The 17,002-nt window shown below is 44.6% G+C and overlaps 1 protein-coding gene across 1 annotated transcript in view; it reads right to left on the reverse strand.

Moving 5' to 3' along the window:
* LOC123990707 (band 4.1-like protein 2) overlaps positions 1-17,002 on the reverse strand; it is a 63,399-nt gene that overhangs the window by 12,624 nt on the left and 33,773 nt on the right. Inside the window, 7 exon segments of the mRNA XM_046291476.1 lie at positions 2,893-2,990; positions 5,298-5,470; positions 8,733-8,830; positions 9,153-9,305; positions 10,428-10,515; positions 11,774-11,992; positions 12,986-13,061. Coding sequence (XP_046147432.1) covers positions 2,893-2,990; positions 5,298-5,470; positions 8,733-8,830; positions 9,153-9,305; positions 10,428-10,515; positions 11,774-11,992; positions 12,986-13,061 — 905 coding nt within the window.

Consider the following 17,002-nt stretch of genomic DNA (forward strand, 5'->3'; position numbering starts at 1 on the left):
CAAATAATCTTAAAAGGTGCAGTATGATGGTAAAGATGCCCACTGTCCTCACAGACCTCAGTGCCTTCAGTAGGTGTGGCCGCCACCCTTTCGCTAGGCTCCTCCTCTACCTGCATGGTTTTTGTAGTGGGAATGTTTTTTTTGTCGGGGAAAAGAAAAGGTGAAATGGATGATGAGAAAGCCTGATTCCCAGCAGCACCACCTAACGGTGCAATGTCATGTGACAGAGGGAGGAGTGCCCAGGCTCTGCCCACATGAGTGAGACCTGATGAGATGGGGGCGGTGCACATGCTGGCCTCGGAATACTGGTCATTTTTCTGTGTAGTGCTGATTTAACTGTTTTGTCTCATCGGTCATTTCCTACTTTATGTTTCTTATTGTTGCCTAAATGTCAGAAACGCGGGTCTACTAAATTGTCAGAAACGCGGGTCTACTAAATTGTCAGAAACGGGGGTCTACTAAATTGTCAGAAACGGGGGTCTACTAAATTGTCAGAAACGGGGGTCTACTAAATTGTCAGAAACGCGGGTCTACTAAATTGTCAGAAACGCGGGTCTACTAAATGGTCAGAAACGGGGGTCTACTAAATGGTCAGAAACGCGGGTGTACTAAATGTCAGAAACTCGGGTGTACTAAATGGCGACTAATAACACTGAATGGGACAGGGGGTGCAACACAGGCAATGACATCCTTATAGGGCAAAACTAACTTGAAAACAGAGCTATATATACACACTAAATCTACCTGTGTATGACTATGGCATTTACAGCCAAACAGATAGGGACACAGGAATAAGAATTATCATCTTACAACACTAAAAAGGTTTAAATTATTTTTATGACAGAGCAGCCAATACTGGTACAATAAGAGTGATTAGTATTTAATAACTAATTTAAGATCTCTAAAGAATGGTGAAAGACTGAAATTCTATTTAGTAATTTTATACAGAAATCAAGGGTTTTAAGAAGAAAGGAGAGTGAAATATAACGGGGATGGAGGGAGTGCAGAACACAGACGTGCTGGCTAAGGTGAGGGGTGGGAGGAGCTGACAGAAGCAGGGGGGTGATGAGATGGTGCCATTCAGGCGGCGGGGTCACACAGCTCTTCCTGCAGCAGGGAAGTGTGTGTGTCAGTGTGTGTGTCTGAGCAGGGTGTGGCCACAGGGGGAGGAGCGGGGACAGGTGCCTTATGCTCCAGGTAGCAGAGCGACAGGGCCAGGGGCAGGGCCAGGAGGAAGGCCAGAGCCAGGGACTGGGAGGCAGACAGCAGCAAAGCCAAGATGAACATGAATGAGGGCACCAGGGAGGGGGAGGAGAGGGGCAGGTAGCGCTGCAGCCCCGAGGGGATCAAGCAGGCAGCACAGTCCTTGGGAAGGCTGAGGAAGCAGAGGTAGCCATCCGCATCCAGCAGAGAGAAGGGAAGGAAGCCCAGGCCCATCAACATCCCCAGCACGGAGAAGCCCAGACTGGACTGAGCCACATCATTGGCCTGGACGGGTGACCCTTCCTGGGGCCCTGAGCTGCAGGCCATGGGGGAGGGAGGAGGAAAGGCCTCTAGAGGCTGGTGATGGTAGTGCCCTGTTGCAGCCAAACGGTCTTCATGCTGCTGGGGGGTAAAATCAGGATCCCAAATACCCGGGTAGTCCCCGTCCCCATCTAGCTGGCCCCAGGACAGGGGGTCGTCCTCCGAGATGTCGGACAGAACGTCTAGCTCAGAGATGGTGTCCAGGATGGGAGGGATGGATGAGTTGGAGGAGGATAAGGACAGGGGGAACATGAAGATTGACTACACAGTGATCGTCATTTCCCCCATGTAGAGAAATAGAGAGAAGGCCACATGTAGACACCATGCAGGGAAGGAAGTGGTGAGGGGGGAAAACAAGCAGTAATCACAACCAAGAGAAGAAGAAACAAATGTGTGTGAAAAATAATAAAACAGTAAGAGGAAGGTGTGCGCAGGAAAAGAGGGGAGAAAGAAACACCATTAGTGAGACGTGTCATGTCAGGGGTGCAGCAGAGTAACACTGGTGCAGACAAGAGGTCACATAGTGGGGGCAGTGAGAGGTCAGGGGTCAAAGGGTGGGTCCAAGAGGTTCTGGGGGAGGAGGGTCAAGCGCATTCTACAACTGTACAACAACAGGATCAGAACTGAGAACACTAGTGGACAGATGCAGAGAGAAGTCAGAGTAGATGACAGGAAGGGGAAGAATCTAAAGCAACCCAAAAACAGGAAGGTCGTTGTGATTGAGTTAGAGATATAGCACAGTTAAACTCTGGTTGTTCCCATTCAATTTGAATTCAAAACTCTTACTTTTAGCCCTGTCCCCTTAATTTTTACTTCCAGGTAAACCCCCCAGAGAACCAGAAATCTTCCCTGACCATGGCAGGACAACATCCGCCGAGCAAGAATCCAGTTAGTGGAGTCTCGATTAATATCACAATGTTAGGAGGGGGGGGGGGATCCTATTGGTGTACATTACCCCTAGTACAACTAAGACAGTGCCTCCCCCCCATAATGAAATAATGATATTGCATTATGGACAAGTCACTTATGTTAAGGATGAATATGATCCTTTATACAGCACCCACATGTCAAGAGTCTTACACTCTCCTAATAGGAGTTATGGTACGAAGCAGACAGTTCAGAATGTCATCCTATAGCTCTGGCTAATTCAGCTCCACAGTGCTACAGTGGGGGGGTGACAAAACCAAGATTAAGTCAATAAAGCTAAGCTAGACAGTGGAGATAATTCATTGAATTCCTTTGAGACAAAATCATTAGGCATTAGTCAGACAGACTATTCATTTCCAATTCAACAACAGGATGTCAGATGTTTGGTTCTTCCTTGAAAGACAAGAGGTTGAGTTAGATCATCCCGCTACCTCCTCTCACCTTGGAGGAGTCGGAGGAGAGTTCCAGGCCAGGCTCCCTGCCGTTCCCCACAGAGGTGGGGGCCGAGTCCTGGGCCTCGATCATGTTGATCACTGGCGCTGAAGGGGCACAGACAAGATGACACATATCCAAGCTTTATATAACATTCATATTCTCCATTCATTTATGTATACTTCAGAGAGCTCTTCAATTCAGCACATCATGCTAATGTCAATGCATTGCCAGCAGAGGGCGTTCACAGTTTAATCTGGACCATATGAAAACAATAAAAATTAAATGTACCCGCCTTTTGCGGATAAGAACATAATTGCATGGATTCATAGTACATACCAGACATGGCTATTTGTTTTGGTATAGTAAATGCCTATGTCCAATAGCTATTCAGATGGAAAGAGGTCAGAGGTCAGAGAAATTACACAGGATCAGTTCTTTGGCTAAATGCTAGGTCTGTGAAACTACAGTAATGATTGACATGTCATGCTAGCCGTAGTGTACAGTAGTGTATTTAGCAGTGCCAACCCACAGTGCTGCGATGTAGTCAGGGATTCTTGAGGTTTAGTAGTAAGGGTTTGATATGGAACCTGATATCATCAGTAACTGACCATGCCACCCACAGCACAGCCGCCACTCCCTGTATTGTTGTGTCCAGAGACCAGGACCAAATTCTCCTCGGCTAGCCACTGTCTCATTCAGAGTCCCAGTCTCACACCTGCTGTATCTGAAGCTCTGGGGCCAGAGGAGAGAGAGCGAAGTCCCCACGGCTGGCCAGTCAGAAAACAAAATGGTTCCCTCCCGCCCTCTTCTTATTTTTCCCTCTACTACAGAGGAAGGCGAGGGAATTAATAGTACACGGCATTGGGCTGATGATGAATGATCAAGAGGCTCAGAGAGGCCCTACATACAGGAGGGGAAAGAAGGAGCGAGGAAGCAAAGAAAAGGGGTTCCAGAGCAGGCCCAGGTTAGCGTGAGTGAGTCGAGTAACCCTTTAATAATGAATGGCCCGGCCTTAGTACACATGGGGTATTTGGGACGGAGTTGAGTTATCCTAGATTTACAAGCTAGACAGAGAGGGAAGAAAGGCGAAAGCCCTCATCTTGCTAAATGTTATGGTAGGTTATTCATGGAAAAGTAAAGTATCGAGATTGGCATTCCTTTGGCGACTCATGTTCATCTAGGATTCTCCTCCTAGATTTGTGCTGCTGAAGTTGGAAGCAAAAAACTGAAGAGTCAATATAACACACTAATCTTTACATTTTCAAGCTTTGCCATTTAATTACTACTTCACTTTCAGCTACACCATCACCCGCATTTAATCTGCATAAGCAGCCGGGCCAGTCCAGTATTACTGTATTTTAGTCTAATTCCCCACATCACGCAAAGACACTAGGTTTTGCTCAGAGCAATTTCTAGAATGCTTTTATGGTGGAAAATAGGCTTACAAATTCACATGGACCTTGGCCTGAGAACATCCTTCATGCTTGTTAAGGTTTTAGTGGCACTGTTTCTTTCCCATGTTAAATGTACAATGTAACATACACAGCCTGGGTCTAGTCATAGAAACACATTGAAATCCCCTGGTCAAAAAGAACGAGTCCAGTTTCATCCACAGTCCTTCCCAAAGTCCCAACAAAGGGAAATATGTTAGAGCCATTTCCCGTATATAGGCAATAGCAATGACAGTGGGGGAATGTGCCAAGCCTGCAGCTCAACACTGACTGACGTTGCACAGGACACTGCAAAATGGTTCTTCTAAAAACACTTGGAAAAGAGAAATAGCCTCATAGTAGGCTATAGGAATGTTCATCCCTAGTCATTGTAACATGTTTGGCTAAATGCAAAACCAGCACAGTTCAGCTCACCAGACAGTTTGAGCTGACTAAACCGAAGAGGATAGTGGTTTGTTCCCTCTAAACTTTAATGGTTGGCGGGGGAACAGAATGCATGCTGAGGCACGTTGATGAGCGTTGTCACGGAACGGGGCCTTTTCTGTATATCTCACAGTAATGGTTTTCCTCTGATCCTGTGGGTCCTTTGTTACTTTATCTACTTCTCTCGCTCACTGTTATGGGAGTGTTTCTTCAGCAGTTTATCTAAATGTCTCTTTGATGGCAGGGCTGAGGTAGCCTGTGGTTCTGTGACGGACCCCCTACGGTGTCTGCACTGAGCTGACTGAATGAGAACCCTCTCACGATCACAAAGAGACCGGCTGCTGCAGAATCAGAGGCTATGCTCCACTGAGTAACACTCATCTCCTCGCCTGCAGAGACCGCTACGGACTGACTCATACTGTACTCATTACCAGAATACCAGCGCTGCCCATAGTCCAAGGTAGTGGGCACTGGGCATAACAATACATCAACCCAAATCCCAACTGTGTGTGTGTGTTGTCTAGTGCCACTGCCTACCTCCATCCAGGCTTCGTGAGATGCGCTTGCTGGAGGTGCGCTCGAAGTAGGGTGCCGGCCTGTCGATGAGGATGCTGGCCTGTCGTGTTTGGGCCTGGGTCCGCCCACTGTAGCGGAATTTAGAGCCCAGTGTGAGGAACTTGGCTTTAGTGGGCGCTTCTTGAGTCATCAACCTGGAGTGAGAATAGGACCAAAATAAAATTAAACTATTCTGAAAACAAACAAATACTGTATCATATACAGTATTTGGTGCAGTGTGTAAACTCCATGTGGATATGTTATTTCAGTTTACTGGATGACAGTGAGGCTATATAGATAAAGAGTACTGTCTTTTTTCACTATCATTTTTAAAAATATGTTTTTTATTATTATTATTTTTTAAATAAATGTCCTGTCTGTGACCTAGGCTAACCACAGGTGGAAGTGATAAACCTAGCTCTCTCTGTGTGTAAATACAGAGATTATGAATGAGTCATGAAGACCTAGGTAAAAGGGACCCGTTCAACAGTCTCATTGTTTGTCAGTGACCGTACGTGAACATGAGCTGTAAACCCCATCAAACTCTGGGCGCCGAACAGTATGCAGTCTCCTATTCTCCTTCGCTGGCTCTGAGTAGCAGCTGTGTTTGAGGCTAGATATTCAAAATTGTCCCTGCCCCTATCCTTAATCTCCTATGGAGACAGGGCTTTCCTGTCCGCCCATCTCCCCCCATTTGCTTTGCAGGGCCCCTCACTCAGACATTTATCACACACACACACACACACACACACACACACACACACACACACACACACACACACACACACACACACACACACACACACACACACACACACACACACACACACACACACACACACACGTATGTGCACAGCCTGAAGGAGCGGCAGGCTGGGGTCCAGATGTCTCTGGCATCTTTCTAGTGGTGTCAGGTTAAGCCATACTGGGGTCCTCTCCAAGGCTCTGCTCTCTGCTGTTATACAGGCAGACTAGGAAGGGGTCTGTTCTGTTGTTTATACCAGGGGCATGCAGGCCAGGGCTGATTTCAACCCCATTTAAACACACTGGCCCTAGGTGTGCTGCTGGGATGTCAGGGTGTCTGTGGATCCCATTATGATGTCAGCATCCCAGCATGACCTCCATCCCAGCCCAGCCAGGGCTGGGGTCTGTCATGACATCATGCCCTCACATCACAGCCCAAGAAAAGCCACTCTTCGGACACAATTGCTAATAAGCAGGACAATTGAACTTCTCTAGGGTAGGGGGCAGCATTCAGAATTTTGGATGAAAAGCATGCCCAAATTAAACAGCCTGCTACTAGGGCCCAGAAGATATGATATGCATATAACTGGTAGATTTGGATAGAAAACACTTAAGTTTCCGAAACTGTTAAAATAGTGTCTGAGTATAACAGAACTGATTTGGCTGGCAAAAACCTGAGAAAAATCCATTCAGGAGGTATTTTTTTTGTTTTTTGTAGTTTTCTATTCAATGCCATTACAGTATCCATTGAATTAGGACTCAAAATTGCAGTTCCTATGCCTTCCACTAGATGGCAACAGTCTTTAGAAATAGTTTCAGGCTTGTATTCTGATAAATGAGGGAGTAAAACCAGTCTGAATGAATGGACCCTGACGTGTCACAGAGCTTTTTCATGCGCAATCCCGAGAGAGTGCCTTTCTTGTTTACCTTTTAGATTGACAACGTTATTGTCCGGTTGAAATATTATAGATTTAGGCTAAAAACAACCTGAGGCTTGAATATAAACATTGTTTGACATGTTTCTATGAACTTTATGGATACAATTTGGATTTTTTTGCCTGCCTGTTTTGACTAAGTTTGAGCCTGTGGATTACTGAAGAAAACGCAAGGTTTTTGGATATAAAGAGACTTTATCGAACAAAAGGAACATTTATTGAGTAAATGAATGTCTTCTGAGTGCAACCATATGAAGATCAAAGGTAAGGGATTAATTTTCTCTCCATTTCTGAATTGTGTAACTCTTCTGCTTGGCTGGTTACTGTTTGTAATGATTTGTCTGCTGGGCCATGTTCTCAAATAATCGTAAGGTATGCTTTCACCGTTAAGCATTTTTTAAAATCTGACACAGTGGTTGGATTCACAAGAAGTTAATCTTTAAACCTATGTAAAATATGTTTTGTAAATATTTAGAATGAGTATTTCTGTATTTGAATTTGGCGCTCTGTAATCTCACTGGATGTTGGCCAGGTGGGACGCTAAAAGTCCCACATAGCCTAGAGATGTTAAAAGCCCTCATAGGTATTGATATCAATATAAAAGACCATTAAAGTGGATGGCAGTGTTTGAAATTCAAATTTGACAGATTAAGGAGTCATTACTAGGAGTTTCTTTTGCACACAGAAGATCTGAATGAGAGGAGAGGAGAAAGAGCGGCGCTACAGGGCTTTGGGATATTACTGGTTGGGTTGAAGGCAAGGTAGTGAGTGATTGTTGCTTTGTGTTTGTTGAGGCTGTGGCTCCCCTCCTCGTTGTCCATGCCAAGAATAACACAACTCGATTAAAACAGCCGAGGATCTCCATGCCGTATCTGGTTTCAATTTGGAGTGTGCCGACAATCCTCTTATGAACTGTCAAATAATGAGATGCGCAGCAGGGATTTATTATGTGATGCAACACACTTCCGCATTGTCTCCATACTGCTGTACCGTTTGTTGCTACTTGGCTACCTGCCAAACCTTTGCTTTTTACTTTTAAGTATTTCATCAAACTCGGTACTTAACAAGTTTACCAAGGTCTTAGTTTTATTCTCACACAACTTTTTTAATTCAACTTTTTCACCCCGGATGCTTCATCTGGACATGGATCTACAGGACCTCCTCCGGGCAAAAAAAATAAAACAAACTAAATAACATGATGCCTTCTCATTGCAGTCGCTGTACTCTTAATATACAGGATTACTATCGCCTTGTGGTGAGGATAGCAGAGTTGCAAGCCGGACTTGAGACGCAAATCATTAGGCAAGGGCAATTTAAGTGTAGGAAAAGATGATGCTGCATCTGTACGACAAATACAAGCGTCCCCTATACCATACGAAGTTAAGCGCATGATAATGGCCATGGCTTTAGGCATCAGACAGAGAAGCTGCCTGAACAAATAAGTGCATAGTGTTGGGGGGGGGGGCATTTAACACTCCCCACTGACATGGGGTAGTACTAACTGTGTTAGCTTAGACACATTTCACAGAGTCAACAGGTTAGAAAGGGCCTATAGATAAAGTTGCAAGGAGGAACAGAACACTATAAAGAAAGGTGCAATCATTAAAACAACATACTTCAGAGGACCTAACACACTAGTTCTTCCTGGTTCAGACATCTTTTAGAGTCTGTGGCAGTGAGTTGGAGGTTAAACCTATGTTGGTGTCGTTGACATGGGAGCGGAGAGTGTGATTGTTACCTGAAGAAGGTGTGATTCTCCACGCAGACCTTCCAGACCCTCTTGGCAGAGCGGTGGTTGGGCAGCTTGAAGCCCACGGTGCTCTCAAACTGCTCCGTCTGTAAGACAGAGTATATAGCAGAGTTCCCCCGAGTACAAGAATTAGCCAAGTTAGAAAACATATGCTCCACAAAAAAACGAGATATGGAACAACCCCCCCCCCCCCCCCCCCACAAAACTAGTTTGAATTGGGCCTTGAGAAAGAAATATCTAAACGTCAGCATTTCCATCTCCACAATCAAACCATGTCCTAACATTGTCACTATTTGGCTCAATGACAGTCTCTTTCCTACAGCTGATCTCTGGAGTGGGTTTTGGAAAGGACAAGAGTAAATTGTGGAAATATCTTGTTTTTCCTCTGAGAGTGGTGCAGTTCTGTACCTCTCCCGGCCTGATTTTGATATAGAAGTTGCTACGTTTGTAGGAGATCTTGAGGATTTTTGGCCAGGCAAAGCGGTTTATCCGGAGTCGGTCTTTGTAGATCAGCAGGCCATTGGCACACACTCCCAACATGATGTCCACTCCCTCAGAGTCCTGCAGACACAAAGACAACAGCCAAAGCAACAGTTCAGCAAAGTATAATGAACAGAAAACAGTCACGTTTGCAGCAGTACAGACAACATGGATAGAGAACAGACAACGTTCTCAGATTTCAGTCCAGAATATTTATAATATTGCCAAGGCTCACAATGGAATAAGATTACATACAATTGAATAAGGCTGGATATGCAATCATCCCACCATAACTCAATGGTAACGTTATCAAACTTGCATGATGCCATAAAGGGTCTTTTAAGTCTGGGACATATGGATAGTTTGATACTGAGTGGCTATTGATTTGTGTATCAAACTGTAAAACGAGGAGGAAAATCCATCGCCGCTGATGGGCATGGCAACTATTTGACACCATTGCATGGCTTTCAACCACCCCCTCTCACTCCCCATGGCCATGACATGCTTCTCCACACAACCCTTGTACGTGGCTGTCTGACTACCTACTAAAAGAGAGAGAGGACATAAGGGCCTGACATGCACTTTTCTCACTAATTACTGACGGTTGGGAACTGCCCCCCCCTGGTCCTCTCCCTAACGCCCCCTTCTCGCCATCCCCCTCTGTGCTCTAGACCAACAGAACATTTCTGTGAGTATTTTCAACCCATGTCCAGTCCACCGGGAGAGAGCATGGTTCATTCCACAGGGCTGTTCCCATGCAGACGGCGCAGTGAAAAGAGCTCCGGCTCCACCACATGTATTTGTACAGCTGATGCACTTTCTTTTTTGGCTTTGTGTTTTCTGCCTGCCTCTCTTCCCCTCACTGCACACTACATCAAAGGAGCCTCCCTGAGTCCTGTGTGCTCTCACAGTTTCAACAGACTTCCATACACAAAGAATGGAGCGTAGGAGAACAGTTCCTTGATAAATGACTAAGTTTGGATACTGACCAGTAGGCTATGTGTCCTTACAGTTCAATCATGTTTTTTTTTTTTTTTTACAGCTATGAGGTTGACATTTTCTCATTGCAGGGCATTTTATAAACATCACAAATGTATCTCCTAGTATTTCCCAAAACATGTATACAGGAGTGATTTCTTAAACAAAATCTCTGGTTGGATTGGACATTTCAAAACCCGGTGCCTGGGGCCATGTGTCAGTCACCTTGGCATGGTGGAGATCGACACCATACATCGACAACTTCTTGGCGTTTTCTAAGAACTGGGTATCTGCTTGAGCAGGAGTCATCCCCCTAGAATGGTAGACAAAACATAGAACAATCCAAAACAAACAGAGGTGAAAAGTTCAAGTCGATGATCATTCAATCGATAAATGGGAGATGTTGAAAACAGAGAATTCAAAATATGATAATCACAGGGTTTAGTAATCACAGGCCAGGGGTAATTTCCAATCTAATATCTCACAGGTGTCTTTCCCCAGTCCCCACAGCCGGGTGGTTTTAGAGGCCCCTTCAGCGATGACTTCAATGTCAGTGTCAGAAGAGGGGATGGTCGTGGACGGCAAGAAAACTGAAGAGGAAGCACCTCGCTATCCACATCGACGGGACAGTAGCGGAGAAGGTGGAAAGTTAAGTTCCTCGGCTTACATGTCACGGACAAAGTGAAATGGTCTACCCACACAGGCAGTGTGGTGAAGAAGGCGCAACGGCGTCTCAACCTCAGGAGGCTGATGAAATTTTGCTTATCATCTAAAAACACTCAAGCGTTTAGACGCACAATCGAGAGCATCCTGTCAGGCTGTATCACCGCCTGTTCGGCAATTGCACCGCCCTCAACCGCAAGGCTCTCCAGAGAGTAGTGTGGTCTGCACAACACATCACCGGGGGCAAACTACCTGCCCTCCAGGACACCTACAGCACCCGATATCACAGGAAGGCCAAAAAGATCATCAAGGACAACCACCACCTGAGTCACTGCCTGTTCACCCCGCTATCATCCAGAAGGCGAGGTCGGTACAGTTGCATCAAATCTGGGACCGAGAGACTGAAAAACAGCGTCTATCTCAAGGCCATCAGACTGTTAAACAGCCATCGCTAACATAGAGGCTGCTACCAACATAGACTCAAATCTCTGGCCACGTAAATAAATGGACTTAATAAAATGTATCACTAGTCACCTTAAATAACGCCACTTTAATAATGTTTACAAATCCTACATTACTCATCTCATATGTATATACTGTATTCTATACCATCTACTGCATCTTGCCAATGCCGCACGGCCATCGCGCATCCATATATTTATATGTACATATTCTATTCATCCCTTTACATTTGTGTGTATAATGTAGTTGTGAATTTGGTAGATTATTTGTTAGATATTACTTTGTAGTCGGAACTAGAAGCACAAGCATTTTGCTACACTCGCATTAACATCTGCTAACCATGTGTATGTGGCCAATAAAATGTGATTTGATTTGTGTCACTTCCTCTTGCTTGCTTTAAAGGGATAGTTCTCTGAACTATACCTTTAACCCCACACGGCTCTGACCTGTGAGTTTTGTGGAGCTCTACCACCTTCTCCTCCATCTCCTTAGTCTGTGAGGGGGCAAACTGGAAGTCGCTGATGTAGTCAAGGCGTTGCTCATCGGGGTCGTGATCTCCCAGCTCGGCCTGCAGGGAGTAGGAACCCAGCAGAGAGTGGGTGACGAAGGAGCAGGGCAGACGCCCCGAAACTATGTCCTGCCGCAGCTGAAGGCACAGGAGATATCTACAGGGAGATGGAGAGATGGGAGGAGGGGAAGAAAGAGAGTGAGGCGAGCGAGATGGGATCAAAGGGCATGAAATAGATTTTGTACATTTGGTCTGTATGTTTATAATGTCACTAATCCACTAGTTCAGATCTGACATGACATTCAGCACATGAACGTGGTGTGTGTGGGGGCGGTTTCCTGTGCCTTACAGTACAGCAGCAGCCTGCAGACTCACAACAGCAGAAATAGCGTATGCGGTAATGGAACACAGAGAGGGAGGGAAAAAAAGGTAGGTGTGCGAGATGATTGCCTGTGACCTTGGATCTGGGGCTGTGCTGAAAATAAACTCTGGAGGCTGAAGACAGCTCCACTGCATTCAATATTGCTGCAACCTTTTGACGGGTGCCGATCAAAGAGGGCATTCTACGCTATAGATTAAGGAGTAACCGGAGTGACCCGCTGAGCGCTCAGAGCCGAGTGTGATGAGACACTGGGGGAACACACGGACATTGAACACTCTGTGTACAGCACACCGTTCCCCCTTGTGCTCTGCTCTTCTGACCTTATCGACCAGGGGTCTACTGCATGTTGCTGCTGTGGTGTGCAACTACTGTGCAGCACTGTACTACAGCTCCCTTTACTGGATTAGAGGTTTATATATTCACAGTTGTACAGTGAATAACAGTGTTTTCTTATGTGTTAGTTACGTGTGCATGCTGGCCGAAAAACAACAACATGTACTGTAGATACCGTAACAGTACAACTATTTACATTTCCTGAGTACAAAATACTCTGGAAAGATGTCAAAAGTGTGAATGCAACATTTTAAGACTGTAGGTTATTGACTGCTCCGGGCCACCTGCGTGGCATACATACATTCTGTGTTTGCACAACTGGGCAGATCATTTCATTGCTATATGACGAACATAATAAAGCCAAACAATCAAATGTACAATGAAAAGGAGTGGCTGTTTGACCTTTGTTTCCTTATGAAACGGAAAGTACAATACCTGGTAATATCCTCGGTCAGCTGGGACGGATCAGGAGGGTAGAACTTGACATTGAACGCTAACTGCCAGGAGGGATCTGTGGAGAGAGAGAACAGGACTCGTCTGATTTAAAGACTAAAGGAAATGCATCCTTCATTATCATAGCACAACATATTATACATTCCTCTGAGGTGCCAGGCCACGTGTTCAAGCCTAGAAGTGACTCCGGCTAAGCATTTGGGTGAGCGTTTGTACTGTATGTAGAGGAAGGCAATTATTAGTTTAGTGCCAAATAACCAACAAAGAAAAACAAGCGATGGTGGAATCTTCCCGAGCCAGATGTGCTAAGAACACATGCTTGCTCGAACAGCTGTGCTCATCGACTGTCCGTAAGGAGTGTGGGTGTGGTGGGGGTGAGAAAGCAGAGACGGGGGAGAGGGGGCAAAGAGATGGAAAGAGAACACACTGGGAAGGAGCGCTGTAAGCAATTACACAACAGCTAAGACCTGCGAGGAGAGGCTTTGAAGTGGAAGTTTTAGCAAGCCTGGAAAGACATGGGCCAGCCTGAGGAGTCGTTTTGATTTGGTCGTGCACAGAGACTAATCTAAAATGGCAGAGTAGAAACAAGGCCTTTAAAATTAAACTCCTTTTCCATTTTGAGTATTCATCATTAGACACGCTGAGGGGACTTTATCAGTAAAATAGACTACATTTGGATTCAACCAGTTAGCAGAAAACATTTCAGAACCACACACTCAACTCCCACAAATGGGGTTTTAAAATCAACGTCAAATCTTCAACACTAAATCATGATATGGATTCACTTTTACAAAAGCAATCTACTTTCTAGTAGTAGCCTACTTTTTATATAGAGACTACTAGTGTTGGGGTCAAATGGGGGCCAGATGGGCTTAAGAGCCCTTTGCAGGGCTCCATGTTATACTTCCTGTTGTCAGCGATAAGAGAGCCGCCATGTGAGATGAGACAGGATTAGCAGTGCTAATACACACTACCTACTCAACTCTCTGTGTGTGTGTCCAGTTACAGACCACTGGCTTTATGTGGCAATGCCTAGAGCCTCGTCAGCATTAGGGTAGGGCTGGTTGTCAACTAGCAACCGCTAACTAAGAGAGAGAGAAGGGGTGGGTCAGGGGGGGTTGCGCTATCCTGATTACACCGGGGAGAGAAGAGATGGATGATGATGATCACAGTCTCTCACCCTCTGGGTGAGAGACATGTTATGCAATGGCTCAATTTACAAATTCCCACTCACTTTCCCTGAAATGTTCCAAAACATGAGGAATTCAGGCTTTTTCATCCAGAAAAGGGATATTGAAATAAGAGGTTTTCTGTGTCTGCTCATTAGTGGAGAGTGAGAGTAATATCCTTTTGGTCTAGCTGCAGGTGAGTGAGTTTAACTGGTCTGGACAGTATGCTTGAACAGAGTAATCATATAGGGATTCCATGCGGGCCATTTGTTTTGCTGCTGAACTGAATGGCTCTGCTTTTCATTCTTCCCAGAACCCTAGGCCTCATGAGAAGGAACATAAGGAATTAGGGCCAGGCAAGGAAGGAATTCCATTGACTGTGCGGAGAAAATGACATTAGGGGATTAATTCATTTCTCTTTTCAAGTCTACACAACATCGAGAATTCAAGGAAAATCATAGAAAAACAATGCTCTATTCCCCCCCTTTTTAAATTTACAAAACACAAGAAGGAAAACCATGCCAAATTCACACATGCTTAGTGCGGGCATGGGATACAGGATATGTTATTAAAGAGGAATTCCAAAAATTACCCCACAAACTAAACTGCCACTGTTCCTCTCCTGTTACAACTGTGGTCACATATTGTAGCCATTGTCCTTTGGCCAGACCGAGCGGAGAGATCAGTGACCGTTTGAAGAAGCAAGGAGCAGTTAGGTGAGGATCTGTCCAAGAACATAGTGATTTCTTGGTGTGTGTGTGTGAGCGGTAGAGAAACTGTGCAGAACAGTATCTTCAACTGTCCAATTAGGTGTAGTATTTCAGGTGTGAATGGACAAAAATCGATAGCAAAAAACTGGTGTCATCTAGCACAGAAACAGCTTTGGAAATCAGGGTAATTTTCTAAGTGAGCATTCATGGGCAGACTCTTACAAAGTAAGCATTTTTATAAAGATGACCTTCAAAAAGTCAGCTGTGGTGGTGTGACATGGGATTTCAGTCTCCCCCTCATCTCTGGCCTGTTTTTTGATTTTCAATTATCCTTGAAACGTTCCAGTCTGAGTCACAGGCTGAAGATAAATGGGTCTGAGCTGAGGCCTCAATTCATGTGATAGGCTAGCCTCCATTCCCTAGTACCACACACACACACACACACACACACACACACACACACACACACACACACACACACACACACACACACACACACACACACACACACACACACACTATAGAGTGCTATTACAGGGCACACAGGCACAGCAGCTTGCATGAAATGGAATTGGGAGGGGAGTGCCATATCATAGAATCATATCCACAAGCAGCAATACCCCCAGAGGTACGTGCAATGCTGTTCGGGGGCACGCCAAATGAATCACATTAAAAAATATATATAGACTACTGTTCAAAAGTTTGGGGGTCGGTCACTTAGAAATGTCCTTGTTTTTGAAATATATATACTTTTTGTCCATTAAAATATCAAATGGATCAGAAATAGTGTAGACATTGTTCATGTTGGAAATGGCTATTGTAGCTGGAAATGGCAGATTTGTGGAATATCTACATAGGCGTACAGAGGCCCATTATCAGCAACAATCACTCCTGTGTTCTAATGGCACATTGTGTTAGCTAATCCAAGTTCATAATTTTAAAAAGGCTAATTGATCATTAGAAAACCCTTTCACAATTATGAAAGCACAGCTGAATACTGTTGCCCTGATTAAAGAAGCAATAAAACTGGCCTTCTTTAGACTAGTTGAGTATCTGGAGCATCAGCATTTGTGGGTTCGATTACAGGCTCAAAATGGCCAGAAACAAATAACATTCTACTTAAACTCGTCAGTCTATTCTTGTTCTGAGATAAGGCTATTCCATGCAAGAAACTGAAGATCTCGTACGATGCTGTGTACTACTCCCTTCACAGAACAGCACAAAATGGCCATAAACAGAATAGAAAGAGTGGGAGTCCCCAGTACACAAAAGAGCAAGGGGACAAGTACATTAGTGCGTCTAGTTTAAAAACAGATGACTCACAAGTCCTCAACTGGCAGTTTCATTAAACAATACCCGCAAAACACCAGTCTCAACGTCAACAGTGAAAAGGCGACTCCAGGATGCTGGCCTTCAAGCATGCTGGTTATCAAAGGGCAAAGTATTGAGAAGTCTTTTTTTAAATTGAGAGACAAGCTTAAAGTTCTCTTTACTGACCATAATTTTCACTTGTTTGACCACTTGCATGATGACTAGTTTCTCACACGACTGGCCCACCTGGGTGATGTTTTTTCTGGGTGATGTTTTTTCTCCCCTGAATGATCTGAATCTAGGATTACAGGGACTCTCCCCTCTCGAATCCAAAGCAGAGTAGTTGGGAAAATAATATTTCGTTCTGCCCTTGAGGAATTCACTTAACCCTAATTTCTCCTGTAAATCGCTCTGGATAAGAGCATTTTTAGTAATTGACTAAAGCCTAAATAAAAACACTTTTTTTTACGCACATGTACACACTAGAATTAGAATGCATGGTAGAGTATGAGAGAAAACAAATGTCATCAAGCATTTCAAATTAAGTATTTTTTTCTTGCGTCTACACAAAGCAATGCTGGTAAAGTGAGAGGATAAATTGCCAGAAAATAGACTGTTTGCATTATGTCTGGAATTGTGACATGTATAGTAAAAAAAAAAAAAGTGTTTATAATGTAATGACCTGGCTAGATCATAAATGACAAAAGTCCAGACAGAGGGTTGAGTTTACGAATTCCCCGTTTATTAACAACTCAAAACAGGGTACTATTTGGCCGTAGCCCACGCAAAATAAATCAAGGATCCCAGTA

This window comes from Oncorhynchus gorbuscha, linkage group LG12 (genome assembly GCF_021184085.1).
Source record: "Oncorhynchus gorbuscha isolate QuinsamMale2020 ecotype Even-year linkage group LG12, OgorEven_v1.0, whole genome shotgun sequence".
Classification (NCBI taxonomy): domain Eukaryota; kingdom Metazoa; phylum Chordata; class Actinopteri; order Salmoniformes; family Salmonidae; genus Oncorhynchus; species Oncorhynchus gorbuscha.